The 18,823-nt window shown below is 45.2% G+C and overlaps 1 protein-coding gene across 3 annotated transcripts in view; it reads right to left on the reverse strand.

The window, feature by feature from the left end:
* ercc8 (excision repair cross-complementation group 8) overlaps window positions 1-18,823 on the reverse strand; it is a 93,285-nt gene that overhangs the window by 46,351 nt on the left and 28,111 nt on the right. For all 3 annotated transcript variants that reach the window (XM_070869232.1, XM_070869229.1, XM_070869224.1), the window contains exons 5-7: window positions 14,385-14,466; window positions 5,432-5,500; window positions 4,818-4,884 (exon numbers count right to left, since the gene is read on the reverse strand). In XM_070869232.1, coding sequence (XP_070725333.1) covers window positions 4,818-4,884; window positions 5,432-5,500; window positions 14,385-14,466 — 218 coding nt within the window. The remainder of the gene's footprint in view (window positions 1-4,817; window positions 4,885-5,431; window positions 5,501-14,384; window positions 14,467-18,823) is intronic.

The following is an 18,823-nucleotide window of genomic DNA, read 5'->3' on the forward strand; positions in this document are numbered from 1 at the left end:
TAGAAGGATTAGAGGGGAGATGGGGGGGGGGGGGGAAATTCACCCAGTGGGTGGTGGGGGTCTGGAACTCACTGCCTGAAAGGCTGGTAGAGGTAGAAACCCTCACCACATTAAAAAAGTACTTGGATGTGCATTTAAATTTGGGCCCAAGTTTCAACTGGATTTGCTCCTATTTTTTTGGAGCAACTAATTTTTTTTGGAATAGCCTAGAAATTGCAATTCTCCACATTTAGTTTGCTCCAGTTTGTGAGTTAGTTTAGTTTCATTTTAGTTCAGTTTTTTTCCAAAAAGGGGGCGTGTCCAGCCACTTACGCTTGTTTTGCAAGTTTAAACTGCAAAAGGTTATTCCAAACTAACTTAGAACGGAATAAATGGCCACTTTTGTACGCCACGAAAAACCTTGAGTAGAGGAGGGAAGAGAGAGCACTAAGCACCTTCACTTTTAAAAATAAAGAACCATCAATAATAAATGATAGATCAATCAATCAATAAATCAATGAATAAAAAATAAGATTATAAAAAAAAACAATAAATAAGAAATTAAAAGTTCCTACCTCACCTACCCGTTCGGGAGCACCGGGGGCCCTCCAGCAGCAAGCACACGCAGCCCATACACGCAGGCAGCAAGCAGCGGCAGGCCACTCGGCCAGGGATAGGGTCGTGAGCGCGGCCAGGAAGGGGTGGGGTGGGGGAGGAGGAGGGAGGCGGGGGGAATGTTAAACAGACGAGCCTGCCCAGGTCCCATCCTACTCACGGCTTGCCCCCAATCTCTTTGCTTTCCTGCGACCCCTGCCCCTCCGAACATCTCCGAGACAGTTCCAAGGAACACTCGATGGCCTCAGTCAGTGAGAGCAATCAACATCTTCCTTCTTGACGGTCACTTTTACCAGCTCCTTCTCCCTTTCTTGTTTGCCGTCTCCAGGTCCGAGCTCAGGATCTCCTTCTCCTCCGCATAGTCGGTCACCCGCTCCAGGAGCCCATTCAGCCAGTGCTAGGGGCGACGTGCTTTGGGTCCCTCCCACACAGCCTACAGCACACGCACACAGAATCTGGGGGCCAGGAGCTACTGCGCACGCGCGCAGACTCCACTGCGCATGTGCGCAGCTGCCGGCAGTCTTTCAGGCGCAGGGCTGTAGCTCCGCCCCCCGCTGTTGCTGCTACACTGCGCCGAGGCCACAGGAGGCCTCATGAAAGTCGAGAATAGCAAAGTAGGAAACAGGCGCGCTTTTTATTCCAGGAAATCGGCGGATCTCTGAGGTGCGCCGTTCTAATCCTCAACTGAAACTTGGGCCTACTGAGCTGTGACTTACAAGGCTATGGCCCCAAGTTTCCACATGATTTGCTCCTGATTTTTAGGAGCAACTGGTGTAGAATAGAGTATCTTAGAAATTGGAATTCTCGTCATTTAGTTTGCTCCAGTTCTAGTCAGTTAGAACAGTTTCACTTTGGAACAGAATTTTTTTTCAAAAGGGGGCATGTCTGGCCACTTACGCCTGTTTTCAAAGTTTCGGCAGTGAAAACTTACTCCAAACTAACTTAGAATGGAGTAAGTGAAGATTTTTGTACGCTCGAAAAAACCTTGTCTACACTTTAGAAAATCAGGCGTAGGTTACAAATCAGGAGTAGGGAATGGGGGGGGGCGGGGGGGGGGGGGTGTTTAAAGGGAAGTTTACAAACATTAAACACTTCAGTTTTACAAATAAAGAGCCATCATCAATAATAAATGATAAATACATCAATAAATCAACCAATAAATCAATCAAAAAAAATTAGTAAGAAATAATTTTTAAAAAAATGAACAAATAAAACATTTTCTACTTACCGACTGCAGCACCAGGAGCCCTCCAACAGCGTGCTGGGATGCCACCCCCCCCGCCCCCGCAGTGTCTCTCTGTCAGTGTCTCTATCTCTCTGTCTGTCTGTGTGTCTCTCATTCTCTGTCTGTCAGTGTCTGTGTTTCTGACATTGAGGGGAGGGGGAGGGATGGGGGGAGAAGGGGGAGGGATGGGGGGAGAAGGGGGAGGGATGGGGGGAGAAGGGGGAGGGATGGGGGAGAAGGGGGAGGGATGGGGGAGAAGGGGGAGGGATGGGGGAGAAGGGGGAGGGATGGGGGAGAAGGGGGAGGGATGGGGGAGAAGGGGGAGGGATGGGGGAGAAGGGGGAGGGATGGGGGAGAAGGGGGAGGGATGGGGGAGAAGGGGTAGGGATGGGGGAGAAGGGGGAGGGATGGGGGAGAAGGGGAAGGGATGGGGGAGAAGGGGAAGGGATGGGGGAGAAGGGGGAGGGATGGGGGAGAAGGGGGAGGGATGGGGGAGAAGGGGGAGGGATGGGGGAGAAGGGGGAGGGATGGGGGAGAAGGGGGAGGGATGGGGGAAGAAGGAGATTGGAGGGGGAAGGAGATTGGGGGGGAGGAGGAGATTGGGGGGGGAGGAGGAGATTGGGGGGGGAGGAGGAGATTGGAGGGGGGGAGGAGGAGGAGATTGGGGGGGGAGGAGGAGATTGGGGGGGAGGAGGAGGAGGAGATTGGGGGGGGGGGAGGAGGAGATTGGGGGGGGAGGAGGAGATTGGGGGGGGGAGGAGGAGATTGGGGGGGGGAGGAGGAGATTGGGGGGGGGAGGAGGAGATTGGGGGGGGGAGGAGGAGGAGATTGGGGGGGGAGGAGGAGATTGGGGGGGGAGGAGGAGATTGGGGGGGGGGGAGGAGGAGATTGGGGGGGGGGGAGGAGATTGGGGGGGGAGGAGGAGATTGGGGGGGGGAGGAGGAGATTGGGGGAGAGGGGAGGAGATTGTGGGGGGGGGAGGAGATTGTGGGGGGGGGAGGAGATTGTGGGGGGGGAGGAGATTGGGGGGGAGGAGGAGATTGGGGGGGAGGAGGAGATTGGGGGGGGGAGGAGATTGGGGGGGGGAGGAGATTGGGGGGGGGAGGAGATTGGGGGGGGGAGGAGATTGGGGGGGGGAGGAGATTGGGGGGGGGAGGAGATTGGGGGGGGAGGAGATTGGGGGGGGGAGGAGATTGGGGGGGGGAGGAGATTGGGGGGGGGAGGAGATTGGGGGGGGGAGGAGATTGGGGGGGGGAGGAGATTGGGGGGGGAGGAGATTGGGGGGGGGAGGAGATTGGGGGGGGGAGGAGATTGGGGGGGGGAGGAGATTGGGAGGGGGAGGAGATTGGGAGGGGGAGGAGATTGGGAGGGGGAGGAGATTGGGAGGGGGGGGGGGGGGGAAGGAGAAGGGGCAGGGAGGCTGAACGGGCCGGGCCCGAGACTTCGGGCAGGGCACGTCCCCAACACCAGATTTACAGGTAGGTGGCATTGGGTTGGGTCGGGGGGGGGGTGGTGGGAGGGAGGTCCGTTCGGGTCGGGTTGGGGGGAGGTCAGGAGGGAGAGGGAGGTCAGGTCGGATCCAGTCTGGGGGCGGGGGGAGAGGGAGCGGGTGTCGGGTTCGGTCCGGGGGCGGGAAGCAGGTGTCGGGTCCGGTCAGCGGGTGTCGGGTCCGGTCCGGGGGCGGGAAGCGGGAGTTGAGTCGGGTCGGGAAGAAGCAGGAGCTGGGGGTGGGAGGAGCCTTATTCACGCAGCCCCAGTGAGGCCATTCGGCCAGGGCTAGGGGCTGCGTGCTTCGGGCCCCTCCCACACAGTTTCGGGCGCCTGGAGCTACTGCACTTGCGCGCCCACTGTAGCGCGCATGTGTCGAGGTCCCGGCACTGTTTTCAGCGCAGGGACCTGGCTCCACTCCCTACAGCTCCTGCTGCACTGCGCCGAGGGCCAGAGGACCTGCAGGGAGGTGGAGAATCAGGAGTTTTTTTTAGGCGCACTTTGTGGCGCGAAAAATGGGCGTCCAGGTCGGGACTGCGCCGTTCTAGGCGCGGCTCAAAACTTGGGCCCTATGGACCTAGTGCTGGTAGGTGGGATTAGGCTGGGTAGCTCTTTTTCGACTGACACGGACACGATGGCCTTCTTCTGTGTCGTAATTTTCTCTGATTCTATGATACTCATCTTTTGTTTCTTAACATATGCAATTACCATCTCCTTTGCCTTACACCATCATCCCTTTTGTCTCTTAATTTCTTCTGCCTTTCACTCTATCAAAGACTTTCCCTTTTGTTCTTTCCTCGCCTCCCACTTTTCCCTACCCTTATGCTTGCTTAAAAACCTGTTACATCGCTAACTTTTTCCAGTTCTGACGAAGGGTAATTGACCTGAAATGTTAACTCTGTTTCTCTCTCCACAGATTCTGAGTATTTCTACCATTTTCTGTTCTTGTTTCAGATTCCAGCATCTGTAGTATTTCGCTTTTGAAACTGAGTGTAGTTCACTGTTGTGAATATCAGGTGAGGACAGGATGGCGCTTTGCTCCGATGCCCTCAAGATGTAATAGTTTGCTGACGTTCATCATCTGGGATCACTCAAGCATAATGGCCACTTGAGCAAGATATCAGAGGTTGCTTGACATCTGTGTGACATCAATGGAGGTAATTTTGACCATGTGCGATAGTGTAAAATGGGTGATAACAAATTGGCAGCTGCTTTACATCTCTCCTGATTTTTATTTCCATTGACTTCAATGGAACGAAAAAGCGGGAGAGATGTAAAATGGGTTGCCGATTTGCTATTACCTGTTTTACATTATCATACAGTTAAAATTACCCCAAATATCTTCAGAAGAGAATGTGAGTGAAGAAAACTGCAGAGAAAGCTGGCAAGAGAAGTTGACTTCATCGCAGTTGAGAATGTACTCGTGATAACATTAAGGAATTTCAAACAGAATACCAGAGATGCACTTATACGTTGGATCAAAAATAGATGTTGAATGAAAAAGAATTACCTTGCGGTTACCAGGATGTGTTCATGACGTGGTGACCATCTCACTGATAACACCTCACCTCTGTGGCCTAAGGAAGTGGGGGTGGCAAAGAAAGAAAAAATTGTTAGGTGATCTATGGATAAGTATTTATCATTAGAGTTGATGTCTACTAAATAAAACTTTCATCTAGCAATCCGATTTAGAACTAGTGAAATTTGTTGCACATTTGGCTATCAGCCACGTCTAGACTTTTATAACAATAAAAATTTGTAATGTGTTTACCTTTCAGGCTGTGGCACAGAGCATTTTACATCTGCTGTCACACAGAAACCAGTCGTTGTAAAGGGCAGTATTTCAATTTTCAATCTCTTACTACTTCAGCAGCAGATACACATTATAAAATAATTTCTGCCCTGAAGCCAAAAGTATTTAATTGAAAATATTTAGCATAATGGTTACCTTTATTTATCAGTTTTTATTGGTTTTGGCAAGTCTTGTAGACAAGCTGCTTTACTGAAACACATTGCTACCACACACACGATGCAACTGCCAAAGGTTGCAGTGTTCATCAACTCTGTAAAGATAATTAAAGTAGCTTTGTTTTAGCATAGTTTAGGATTCCAATGTGCACTTACCCTGCAGAATATGGGTGCAGGATCCAGATTTAAGATCACAAAGCTGTACTTTAGGATTCTTGGTACCAACTGAAATAAATACAATATTGAGCTGTTTGCTTCAAAGAAAATAATCACATTTTAACTATTGTTACACATCATATCAAGTCCAAATGTCTGCTAATAGTTAAGACACATTAACTGTTTTCAAACAGTTTAATCTTCTGAATTTCTTCCTCAAGATAAAAGTAACAAAATGTTTTCTATCATACATCTCCAAACGGATGTTGTTTTAAATTATTATATTGACTGGGTAGTAGAATGTGTGAAAACACATCCTTTCCACTTTGAAGCCGGAGTTTGAATGACATACGGCTTAATGGTTCCACTGACACCAGCACCTAAACGCACGGAGCATTCTAAACAAAGTAAATGAGTTGACGGCACAAATCATTACAAATGGGTATGATTTGGTGGCCATTACTGAGACGTGGTTGCAGGGTGGCCAAGACTGGGAATTAAACATACAGGGGTATCTGACAATTCGGAAAGATAGACAAGAAGGGAAAGGAGGTGGGGTAGCTCTGTTAATAAAGGATGATATCAGGGCAGTTGTGAGAGACAATATTGGCTCTAATGAACAAAATGTTGAATCATTGTGGGTGGAGATTATGATAGTAAGGGGATAAAGTCACTGGTAAGCGTAGTTTATAGGCCCCCAAATAATTAACTTCACGGTAGGGTGGACAATAATCAAGGGAATAATGGAGGCATGTGAAAAAGGAACAGCAGTAATCATGGGGGATTTTAACCTACATATCGATTGGTCAAATCAAATCGCACGGGGTAGCCTTGAGGAGGAATTCATAGAATGCATACGGGATTGTTTCTTAGAACAGTATGTTACAGAACCTACAAGGGAGCAAGCGATCTGAGATCTGGTCCTGTGTAATGAGGCAGGAATAATAAACGATCTCCTTGTAAAAGATCCTCTCGGAATGAGTGATCACAGTATGGTTGAATTTGTAATACAGATTGAGGGTGAGGAAGTAGTATCTCAAACGAGCGTACGATGCTTAAACAAAGGGGACTACAGTGGGATGAGGGCAGAGTTGGTTAAAGTAGACCGGAAACACAGACTAAACGGTGGCACAATTGAGGAACAGTGGAGGACTTTTAAGGAGCTCTTTCATAGTGCCCAACAAAAATATATTCCAGTGAAAAAGAAGGGCGGTAAGAGAAGGGATAACCAGCCGTGGATAACCAAGGAAATAAAGGAGAGTATCAAATTAAAAACCAATGCGTATAAGGTGGCCAAGATTAGTGGGAAACTAGAAGATTGGGAACATTTTAAATGTCAGCAAAGAATGACTAAGAAAGCAATAAAGAAAGGAAAGATAGATTATGAAAGTAATCTTGCGCAAAACATAAAAACAGATAGTAAAAGCTTTTACCGATATATAAAATGGAAAAGAGTGACTAAAGTAAATGTTGGTCCCTTAGAAGATGAGAAGGGGGATTTAATAATGGGAAATGTGGAAATGACTGAGACCTTAAACAATTATTTTGCTTCGGTCTTCACAGTGGAAGACACAGAAACCATGCCAAAATTGCTGGTCACGGGAATGTGGGAAGGGAGGACCCTGAGACAATCACTATCACTAGGGAAGTAGTGCTGGACAGGCTAATGGGACTCAAGGTAGACAAGTCCCCTGGTCCTGATGAAATGCATCCCAGGGTATTAAAAGAGATGGCAGAAGTTATAGCAGATGCATTCGTTATAATCTACCAAAATTCTCTGGACTCTGGGGAGGTACCAGCGGATTGGAAAGCAGCTAATGTAACGCCTCTGTTTAAAAAAGGGGGCAGGCAAAAGGCAGGTAACTATAGGCCGGTTAGTTTAACATCTGTAGTAGAGAAAATGCTTGAAGCTATTAAGAAAGAAATAGCGGGACATCGAGATAGGAATAGTGCAATCAAGCAGACGCAACATAGATTCATGAAGGGGAAATCATGTTTAACTAATTTACTGGAATTCTTTGAGGATATAACGAGCATGGTGGACAGAGGTGTACCGATGGATGTGGTGTATTTGGATTTCCAAAAGGCATTCGATAAGGTGCCATACAAAAAGTTACTGCAGAAGATAAAGGTACGCGGAGTCAGAGGAAATGTATTAGCATGGATAGAGAATTGGTTAACTAACAGAAAGCAGAGTCGGGATAAATGGGTCCTTTTCAGGTTGGCAATCAGTGGTTAGTGGTGTGCCACAGGGATCAGTGCTGGGACCACAACTGTTTACAATATACATAGGTGACCTGGAAGAGGGAACAGAGTGTAGTAGTGTAACAAAATTTGCAATGACACAAAGATTAGTGGGAAAGCGGGTTGTGTAGAGGACACAGAGAGGCTGCAAAGAGATTTAGATAGGTTAAACGAATGGGCTAAGGTTTGGAAGATTGAATACAATGTCGGAAAATGTGAGGTCATCCACTTTGGGAAAAAAACAGTAAAAGGGAATATTATTTGAATGGGGAGAAATTGCAACATGCTGCGGTGCAGAGGGACCTGGGGGTCCTTGTGCATGAATTCCAAAAAATCAGTTTGCAGATGCAGCAGGTAATCAGGAAGGCGAATGGAATGTTGGCCTTCATTGCGAGAGGGATGGAGTACAAAAGCAATGAGGTCCGGCTGCAACTGTACAGGATATTGGTGAGGCCGCACCTGGAGTACTGCGTGCAGTTTGGTCACCTTACTTAAGGAAGGATATACTAGCTTTGGAGGGGGTACAGAGACAATTCACTAGACTGATTCCGGAGATGAAGGGGTTACCTTATGATGATAGATTGAGTAGACTGGGTCTTTACTTGTTGGAGTTCAGAAGGATGAGGGGTGATCTGAAAGAAACATTTAAAATAATGAAAGGGATAGAAAAGATAGAGGCAGAGAGGTTGTTTCCACTGGTCGGGGAGACTAGAACTAGGGGGCACAGCCTCAAAATACGGGGGAGCAATTTAAAACCGAGTTGAGAAGGAAGTTCTTCTCCCAGAGGGTTGTGAATCTGTGGAATTCTCTGCCCAAGGAAGCAGTTTAGGCTAGCTCATTGAATGTATTCAAATCACAGATAGATAGATTTTTAACTAATAAGGGAATTAAGGGTTATGGGGAGCGGGCGGGTAAGTGGAGCTGAGTCCATGGCCAGATCAATCATGATCTTGTTGAATGGTGGAGCAGGCTCGAGGGGCTAGATGGCCTACTCCTGTTCCTAATTCTTATGTTCTTATTATGTTCAGTCTTTTGCCCAACTAGCGAGTCCTTACTTATCAGTCTGGACTATAAATGCTCATGGCCTATTCAATTGTGGGGGCCCTTTCTACATCTACATACATAGACTGTCTACCAGGAATCACTCGGTAGTGATGTGGAGTGGGAACCAGTTTTATCCCTCAATAGCCTGGGGACATCAGGCCAATTAAATGCTGTTATCGGCACTTGAGATAGACTAACTCAATAGAGTCTGAGGAACCAAACCTGGAATCTTCTTGGTCTTAATGGGAGTGTTTCACACTTGGAAGCACATTTATCATCTAGGAACTCCAATGTTTCTAAAAGACCAGGATCCATCTAGTTCACATTCTACCATCCTGGTAGTCGCATGATACAACAATAATGGAGTTGATGACTAAACTTGGAAATCAATCACCGTCAATTAGTCTGCAACAGACCCGAACATGTTGTGAGGAAAACCCGCCAATGGTGAAAAGCTCTGGGAACCATAGATTCAAATTCCCTGGTTTCTCTCAAACAAACGACACTTCCCATATTTCACATCTCACATTACTTATATACTATATCCCAAAATATTTTTTGAAAGAAATCTATATAATTTGCATTTGAATGAATCAATACGTCCTGCTTTCACTGCCTCCCTTAAACATTTGTTTCATAGATTCGCCACTTTCTCACTGAAATAATGTTTCCGCAGATTTGTTTTGAATTTACCTCCTTTCTAGTACAGATCATGTCCTTTCGTTCTACTTTTCTGGGCAAGTTGAAATAGGTCGTCATGATCTACATAATCAAGTCCCTTAACAATTTTATTAAGAGCAATCACATCACCTTTCAACCTTCCCTTCTCCAGTGAGAACAAGCACAGCCTACATAATCATTCCTCATAATCTGGTCCCGTACACAGTATTACAAGTGCGGTTACACCAATGATTTATAAAGTGGCCAGATTACCTTACTATTACAGCTCTATAGTGACAGTTTAGTACATCACAACATTTGATTTGCTTTACTCACTGCCATGAACATCGTTGCGATAGCTTCAATTTTTGTCAATCAGGACACCCAGATCTTTTTCATTTTCCGTATGTTATTTTATTTCCACTTAATAATAAACAATTCCTGAATTTTGTGTCCCATGTAAATCACTTTGCATTTCTTTATACTGAATCTCATGTCATTTGTCAGCCCAATTCCCATATATGTTTAAATCGTCTTGTAACCTATCCGGTTCAGCTTTATACCTTTATTAGCTTCGTATCAGTTGGAAATTTAGCCACTGCACTTATGATACCTAGCTCCAGATTGTTTATGAAATGTTAAATAAAAGAGGTCCGAAAAAAGACCTCTGTGGAACATCACTGGAAACATTTACTGAGTGTGATAATAATCCCTGTACCACCACGCTCTGAGTTCTATCGGTCAATCAATTATGTATTGAATGCAAGATATTTCTGCTGATTCACACTTTCCAGAGGAACTGTATCAAAGGTCTTATTGAAACCTAAATATACAACATCCATTGTTTTACCCTTATCAAGCTGAAAGTGTTGTCTTATAACACTCCTGTGAAGCACCTTGGAACGTTTACTACGTTAAAGGCGCTATATAAATACAAGTTGTTGTTACTGTCACACCCTCAAAGGAAACCAATAGATTTGATTGACAAGATCACTTCATGAACCCATAGTGTCTGTTTTATGATTTTATTTCTATCCAGATGCTTCATGATCTTATCTTTAATAAGGATTTCCATAACTTTATCCACAATGATCAAACTCACTAGTCTTGTAAGAATAAAAGTGTTAAGTAATGATAAAATTGATTCTGTGTATATGTAAAAAAATGGTAAAAGTGTAGATTATACGAAAAGACAAGTTTGAAGAGACAAAATGGATACCTTCCCCAAGTTTATGTCTCCTGGCTGGGCAGACCTCAAGTTACAAAGGAAGTATGGCTTTGAAACTCACCAAACTAGAAAATATGTTAATCGGAAAGCCATTAACCTAATCAAGGAATGACACTGGCCCTCCAGACAGACACATGTATGAGGAGAAGCCAATCAGGAACAGCCCTGGAACCAAGACCCAATCCTGAGGCTTTCTGAGAAACTATGGCCTTAAGGAGGTATAAAAATTCAAGCCAAAGACTCTTCTTCTTGTCTCTTTTCTTAAGCACACAGCAAAAAGCAGGACCTCTCTCGACAGACAAAGGAGCAGGCCATGTGCTTTGCCAGAAAGAAGTAAAGTATACCTTTTTTTATTGTAACATCATTGTATCTGTTGTAATTAAGAAGACTCCGTAGGATACTAATAGACTGCTGTTGTGTTAGATAGGCTATTTGCATATGTGCGTATTTAATAAACTTATTCCAAATTGTTTTAATGCCAGAAATTTAGAAATCTTACAGTCTGTAGTTTCCTGGATCACTTTTTCTACCATTTTCTGCCTTTCTCCAGCCCTCCGGCACCTTTCCAGTATTCAGTGATTTCTGGAACATTTGTGCCAGAGTTCCTGCAATTTCCTTCCTTAGTTCCTTAAGGATCCTCAGATGCATCTCATCAGGCCCATGACATTTATTTACCTTAAGTGTGCACAGATGTTCGGCAAACAATGTGAATAGTGTCACACCATACAACTGCAACATCCCCGAGTTCCCTTTTCAGGTCAAATGTTACTCGTCTCCTTCTTGGTAGGAACTGAGGCAAAAAATCATTTAAAACTTCTGCAGTCTGTCTAGCAGAATTTGTCATGTCCTCACCAGATCCCATCTTCAGCGGCCACTCTTCAGCTCTCATTTTTCTTTTTCTCTTATTGTAACTAAAAACCGTTTGGTCCTTCCCTTCTCTTGTCATGTTTAATTCAACCTTTTTCTTTGCCGTTCTAATGCTTTTTACAATCCTGGCATACCTTTTGGTGTTGATTTTGTCTTAATTCTACGAAATTTTCCTTTATGCCCTTTTTTGCTCTTCTTTGAGTTGATTGGTAGTCCCGTTCAACCAGGCAGGAGTGCCTTTAATATTGGTACCTTGGCTTTGCATGGAAATACATGGTCCATTGCATTTACAAATCACTACCTTGATGGAACTCCTTCCCTAGCCATATTTAAACCTGTTAGGCCTACTCTGACAAAACTTCTCAAGAGCATGTAGTTGGTTCTCTTAAAATTTGACAATTTTATTTGGAGTTTTTATTACCTTACCAATCTTTGTAATATCAAATGTGTTTACATTATAATCACTGTTACTCAAAGCTTCACCCACATTGATGTTGGAGATTTAATTGTCCCTATTACTCAATCAAACCCAATGAGTTATCACCCTTTGTAGGCTCCAAGTCATAAAGCAACAACAACTTGTATTTATATAGCGCCTTTACCAGAGTGAAATGTCACACAGTGCTTAACAGGAATATTATAAGCTAAAAAATTTGACACCGAGCTGCATAAGTAGAAATTAGCGCAGGTGACAAAAAGCTTGGTCCAAGAGGTAGGTTTGAAGGAGCGTCTTGAAGGAGGAACGAGAGGTAGAGAGGTCGAGAGGCGGAGAGGTTTAGGCAGGGAGTTCCAAAGCTTGGGGCCACCAATGGTTGAGCGATTATAATCAGGGATGCTCAAGAGGGCAGAATTTGAGGAGCACAGACATCTCGTTGGTGATTGTGGGGCTGGAGGAGATTAGAGCTAGGGAGGGGTTTATTGACAATAAGGATGAGAATTTTGAAATTGAGGCATTGCTTAAATGGAAGCCAATCTAGGTCAGGGAGAACAGGGGTGATGGGTGAGCGGGAATTGGTGCGAGTTAGGACATGGGCAGCGAAGTTTTGGGTCACTTCTAGTTTACGTAGAGTAGAATGTGGAGGCCAACCAGGAGTGTGTTAGAATAATCAAGTCTAGTGGTCCCTTGCTTTTTGTGGTATACATCAATGATCTAGACTTGAATATAGGGGGTATGATTAAGAAATTTGCAGATGATACAAAAATAGGCCGTGTGGTTGATAATGAAGAAGAATGCTGTGGACTGCAGGAAGATATCAATTAACTGGTCAGGTGGGCAGAAGAGTGGCAAATGGAATTTAATCCAGAGAGGTAATGCATTTGGGGAGGGCGAACAAGGAAAGGGAATATACATTAAATGATAGGACATTGAGAAGTGTAGAGGAACAAAGGGACCTGGGAGTGCATGTTCACAGATCCCTGAAGGTAGCAGGCCAGGTGGATAAGGTGGTTAAGAAGGCATACAGAATGCTTGCCTTTATTAACTGAGGCATAGAAGATCAGAGCAGGGGGGGTTATGCTTGAACTGTATAAAACACTGGTTAGGCCATAGCTGGAGTACTGCGTGTAGTTCTGGTTACCACATTACAGGAAGGACATGATTGCACAGGAGAGGGTACAGCGGAGATTTACGAGGATGTTGCTGGGAGTGGAGAATCTTAGCTGTGAGGACAGATTGGATAGGCTGGGTTTGTTTTCCTTGGAACAGAGGAGGTTGAGGGGAGACCTCATTGAGGTGTATAAAATTATGAGGGCCTAGATATAGTGGATAGAAAGGGCCTATTTCCCTTAGAGGGGTCAACAACCAGGGGGCATAAATTTAAAATAATTAGTAGATGGTTTAGAGGGGATTTAAGGGGAAATGTCTTCACACAGAGGGTTGTGAGGGTCTGGAACTCACTGCCTGAAAGGGTGGTAGAGGCAGAAACCCTCAGCACATTTAAAAAGAACTTGGATGTGCACTTGAAGTGCCATAACCTGCAGGATTAAGGACCTAGGGCTGGAACATGAGATTAGGCTGGATAGTCTCTTGCTGGCCGGTGTGGACACGATGGGCCAAAATGGCCTCCTTCTGTGCTGTAAATTTCTATGATTCTATGTAACAAAGGCGTGGATGAGGGCTCCAGCAGCAGATGAGCTGAGGCAAGGGCGGAGACAGGCGATGTTACGAAGGTGGAAATAGGTGGTCTTAGTTGTGCTGTGGATATGTGGTCGAAAGCTCATTTCAGGGTCAAAGATGACACCAAAGTAGCGAACAGTCTGATTCAGCCTCAGACAGAAGTTGGGGAGAGGGATGGAATTAGTAGCTAGGGAACAGAGTTTGTGGCTAGGACCGAAAACAATGGCTTCGGTCTTCCCAATATTCAATTGGAGAACATTTCTGACGATCAAAAACTGGATGTCGGACAAGCAGTCTGACAATTTAGAGGTCGTGGAGTGGTCGAGAGAAGTGGTAGTGATGTAGAGCTGGCTGTCATCAGCGTACATGTGGAAACTGATGCTGTATTTTTGGATGATATCGCCATGATGCAACATGTAGATGAGAAATAGGAGGGGGCCAAGGTTAGATCCTTGGGGAACACCAGAGGTAGCGATGCGTGAGCGAGAAGAGAAGCCGTTGCAGGTCTTCCATTTACTCTAGAAATCCTTTTCCCTGTCTTATCAATTGCCGCACCATTATCTTAATCAATTTCTGGTCAGTTAAATTCTTCAACTACTATAGTTGGTCCCTTACTAACTGCTTGCCTTATCTTGTCCCACAATTCCAGGTGAAGGCTTTCACCCTTGCAGGGCCATCTATAGCAACCCCTTCAATAAGTGAGCCATTAGGGAGCACTTACTAAAATGTTCTTTGATAAATGTTTGACAGTGCACAATGATCAGATGCAGCATCCTACATGTCATTATACTAACCAGCTATCAGACAGTGCTTGGTTGCAACTGGTGACATATGATGACAATAGACTGTTCCTTCGAAGGTAAATACTTCAGCAGGCTGCAAAATAAATGAATTAGTCTTTCATTAAATTTCTAACTGTATATTCTTAACCCCTTCAGTAAAAACATTGCAAAAGATAGTACACAAATATAGAAAACTTTCATTATATGTAAAGCAAGATTGCAGTCACATTGCTAAAGAAAACGTAGCAGAATGTTACAATTTAACTTCATTATCTTTCAAAGCAGTTCTAAGTACCATTTGTACAGAAACACACTATTTATGCTGTGGTTCATGATATAGTCTCAGTTTAACTTTAATTTTAAACAGTATTTTTTACAACACACCACTATGTTCCTGATCATGGTGTATCCTTAAGCTCATGGTCGACAGGGCTGTAGTAATACCTGCCCTCTTGTATGGCTCAGAGACATGGACCATGTACAGTCGACACCTCAAGTTGCTGGAGAAATATCACCAGCGATGTCTCCAAGATCCTACAAATCCCCTGGGAGAACAGGCGCACCAACATCAGCGTCCTCATTCAGGCTAACAGCCCTAGCATTGAAGCACTGACCACACTCGATCAGCTCCGTTGGGCAGGCCACATAGTCCACATGCCAGACACGAGACTCCCAAAGCAAGTGCTCTACTTGGAGCTCCTTCATGGCAAATGAGCCAAAGGTGGGCAGCGGAAATGCTACAAGAACACCCTCAAAGCCTCCCTGATAAAGTGCAACATCCCCACCGACACCTGGGAGTCCCTGGCCCAAGACCGCCCTAAGTGGAGGAAGTGCATCCGAGAGGGCGCTGAGCACCTTGAATCTCAATGCTGAGAGCATGCAGAAATCAAGCGCAGGCAGCGGAAAGAGCGTGCGGCAAACCAGTCCCACCCACCCCTTCCCTCAACGACTATCTGTCCCACCTGTGACAGAGTTTGTGGCTCTCGTATTGGACTATTCAGCCACCAAAGAACTCACTTCAGGAGTGGAAGCAAGTCTTCCTCGATTCCGAGGGATTGCCTATGATGATGGTGTCCTTATTAAAAAGGTATCTGAAAGTATCCCTATAGAGAGGAAGTTTGAGAGTTGAAAACAATCCTTGGCTGCTCTCGCATATTTCCTGTGGCTGGCTTAACAGTTACAAAGACAGAGGCCTAACAGCATGTGTGTTACCTATACTATTTGCCAAAGAATGTTGCGGCCCTGGAAAACAAAACCTTTGTTTTTGTTTTATACTGAATACATTTCCAATTTTTTCCTCCACATCCTTTCTGACATCATCCAATGCACAGAAGCTTCCAGCAGGGTTCACATGATAGCCATCCAAAATGAGTATTGTGCTAATTTTTCTCCTTCCTAGATTAATTATAGCCCTCCCCCTACCATCACTATCCCGACTGAGACCAGCTAACTAGCACAGAGCAGAGGTCAAATTTCAGTTCTTCCTGATTTGTATGGCTCAGTACCACATCAGAATAAAAGAACATAAGAAATAGGAGCAGGAGTAGGCCATTGGCCCTTCGAGCCTACTCCGCCATTTAATAAGATCATGGCTGATCTGATCTTGGCACAGCTACACTTCCAGGCCCGCTCCCCATATACCTTCACTCCCTTATCGTTCAAAAATCTGTCCATCTCCACCTTAAATATATTCAATGACCCAGCCTCCACAGCTCTCTGGGATAGAGAATTCCACAAATTTACAACCCTGTGAAAGAAGAAATTCCTCCTCACCTCAGTTTTAAATGGGCGGCCCCTAATTCTTAAACTATGCCCCTTAGTTCCAGATTCCCCCACAAGTGGAAATATCATCTCTGCATCTACCTTTGAGCCTCCTCAATATTTTATGTTTCAATAAGATCACCTCCCAAAATTCTAAACGCTAATGAGTATAGGCCCAACCTGCTCAATCTTTCTTTATAAGTATGCTGCTTCATCTCAGGAATCAACATAGTGAACCTTCTTTGAACTGCCTCCAATGCAAGTATATCCCTCCTAAATAAGGAGACCAAAACTGTACACAGTACTCTAGGTGTGGTCTCACCAATACCATGTACAGTTGTAGCAGGACTTCCCTGCTTTTATACTCTGCCCCCCTTGCAATAAAGGCCAACATTCCATTTGCCTTCCTGATTACTTACTGTATCTGCATATTAACTTCCTGTGTTTCACACACAAGGAGCCCCAGATCCCTCTGTAGTGCAGCATTTTGTAATCTCTCTCCATGTAAATAATAATTTGCTTTTTTATTTATCCTGTCAAAGTATATAATTTCATACTTTGCAACATTATACTCCATCTGCCAAATGTTTGCCCACTCACTTAGCCTGTCTATATCCCTTTGCAGATTCTTTGGGCTCAAGTTTCGGCCCGAGTTGCTTCTATTTTTTTGGAGCAACTAGTTTAGAATGGAGCATCTTAGAAATGGCAATTCTCGGCATTTAGTTTGCTTCAGTTCTAGTGAGTTGGAATATTTTTATTGTAGAACAGATTTTTTTTCAAAAGGGGGCGTGTCCAGCCATTTACGCCTGTTTTGCAAGTTTAGCCAGCGAAAACTTACTCCAAACTAACTTAGAATGGAGTAAGTGTAGATTTTTGTACGCTCAGAAAAACCTTGCCTACACCTCATAAATTAGACATAGGGAACGAGAGATTGGGGGCGGTGGGGGTGGAGGGAAGTTATGGAATTTTACAAACATTTAACATTTTCATTTCTACAAATAAAGAGTCATCCTGAATAATAAATGATAAATAAAGCAAATAAAAAATACATTGAATTTTACTACCTGTCTGAAGCAGCAGCAGCCGCCTCCGAGCTGCGAAGACTTAGGCCATTCGTCCAGGGGAAAGCAGCAGCCTCCAGCTGCGGCCGTTCTGCCAGGGATCAGGTGCAGCGTCAGGCCACCCACAGCGACGGCAGCAGCAGCCTCCGAGCTGCAAAGATTTAGGCCGTTCGGCCAGGGGATAGGGGAGGCATACAAAGCACCGGGAGGGAGAGCCAGCCAGCCAGCAAGTTTAAAAGTTTAATTTGTACTTCAAGTATAGGTGCTGCATTATCAACACCACGGATTATGCAATGGTTCTCCATCAATTCACTGCATAGGGGAGAATTGATTAAGAGTTCACCGCACCAGGAATGTCATAGCTCGTAGTCTGATGGGCAGGAGACCGTAGCCATGTCAGCAATATCGAGCCAGGTGTTCGTATCTGGACATGAGCGAGGCTGATTGTTAAAAGGCTGCGTTTCCGCAGAGAAGTTGTCATTGAGATCTGTGATATGCTGAGAGCAGATTTGCAGTCCAGAAGCAGAACGCCGACTGCCTTGTCTGTTGAAGTGAAGGTTACAGCTGCACTTTCCTTCTATGCCTCGGGATCGTTTCAAGCTATAACTGGAAATGTGTGTACCATCTCTCAACGTGCAATACATGCCTGCGTTTACCAGGTCACGGCTGCACTGTATGCGTGGAGGAATGACGTCTTCAAGTTCCCAATGTTGGCCAAGCAATGCATGACAAGGCTGTGGGCTTCTCCAGGATTGCTGGCTTCCCAAAGGTACAGGGCTGCATTGATTGTACCCACATCGCCTTGCGAGCACCTGTGGAGGATTCCGAGCAGTACAGGAATAGAAAAGGTTTCCACTCCATTAATGTGCAGCTTGTGTGTGACGACTAGCAGCGCATCATGTCAATCGATGCGAGATACCCTGGTAGCACCCATGATGCGTTCATTCTATGCGACAGTGTTATATCTGACATGTTTGAGCAGCAGCCAGAAGGGCAGAGCTGGCTACTGGGAGACAAAGGGTACGGCCTTGCCACCTGGCTCATGATGCCCCTACACGTAACATGGACGGAAGCTGACCATCAGTACAACATGTCGCACATTGCGACGCGCAGCATCATAGAGAGGACCATTGGCATCTTGAAAGTGTTTCCGATGCCTGGACCATTCCGGAGGCCATTTGCAATATTCTCCTAAGATTGTCGGTCAGTTCACTGTTGTGTGCTGCATGCCTTAGCCATCATGAGGCAGCAGGAGCTGGTAGTGGAACCAGAAGACCCACATGAGGGGAGAGTGCCTGATGATAGTAATTTGGAAGAGCAGGATGAGGATGATGACGACGATCAGGAAAGCATGCAAGTGCCTGATGCTGGAGCATGAGGGTCCATCGTGCTCCTTTAACGATTGCTCGAGCCCTGCGCTAGCAGCTCATCCGTGAACGCTTCAGTTACTGATGCCTGAGGGCTCTGCGACACCTGTTGCGCATGGACATGTTTATTCTTTGGAATTGTTCTACATTGTGTTGTGGTAAGGGAAGATGATTCAGTTTTCATGAAAATATATTTTATTGAAAAGTTAACTTTGGTGTAATAAAATATTTGTTGTATCAAACTTTACTTTTTAATATGACT

Source organism: Pristiophorus japonicus, chromosome 2 (assembly GCF_044704955.1).
Source record: "Pristiophorus japonicus isolate sPriJap1 chromosome 2, sPriJap1.hap1, whole genome shotgun sequence".
In the NCBI taxonomy this organism is placed as follows: domain Eukaryota; kingdom Metazoa; phylum Chordata; class Chondrichthyes; family Pristiophoridae; genus Pristiophorus; species Pristiophorus japonicus.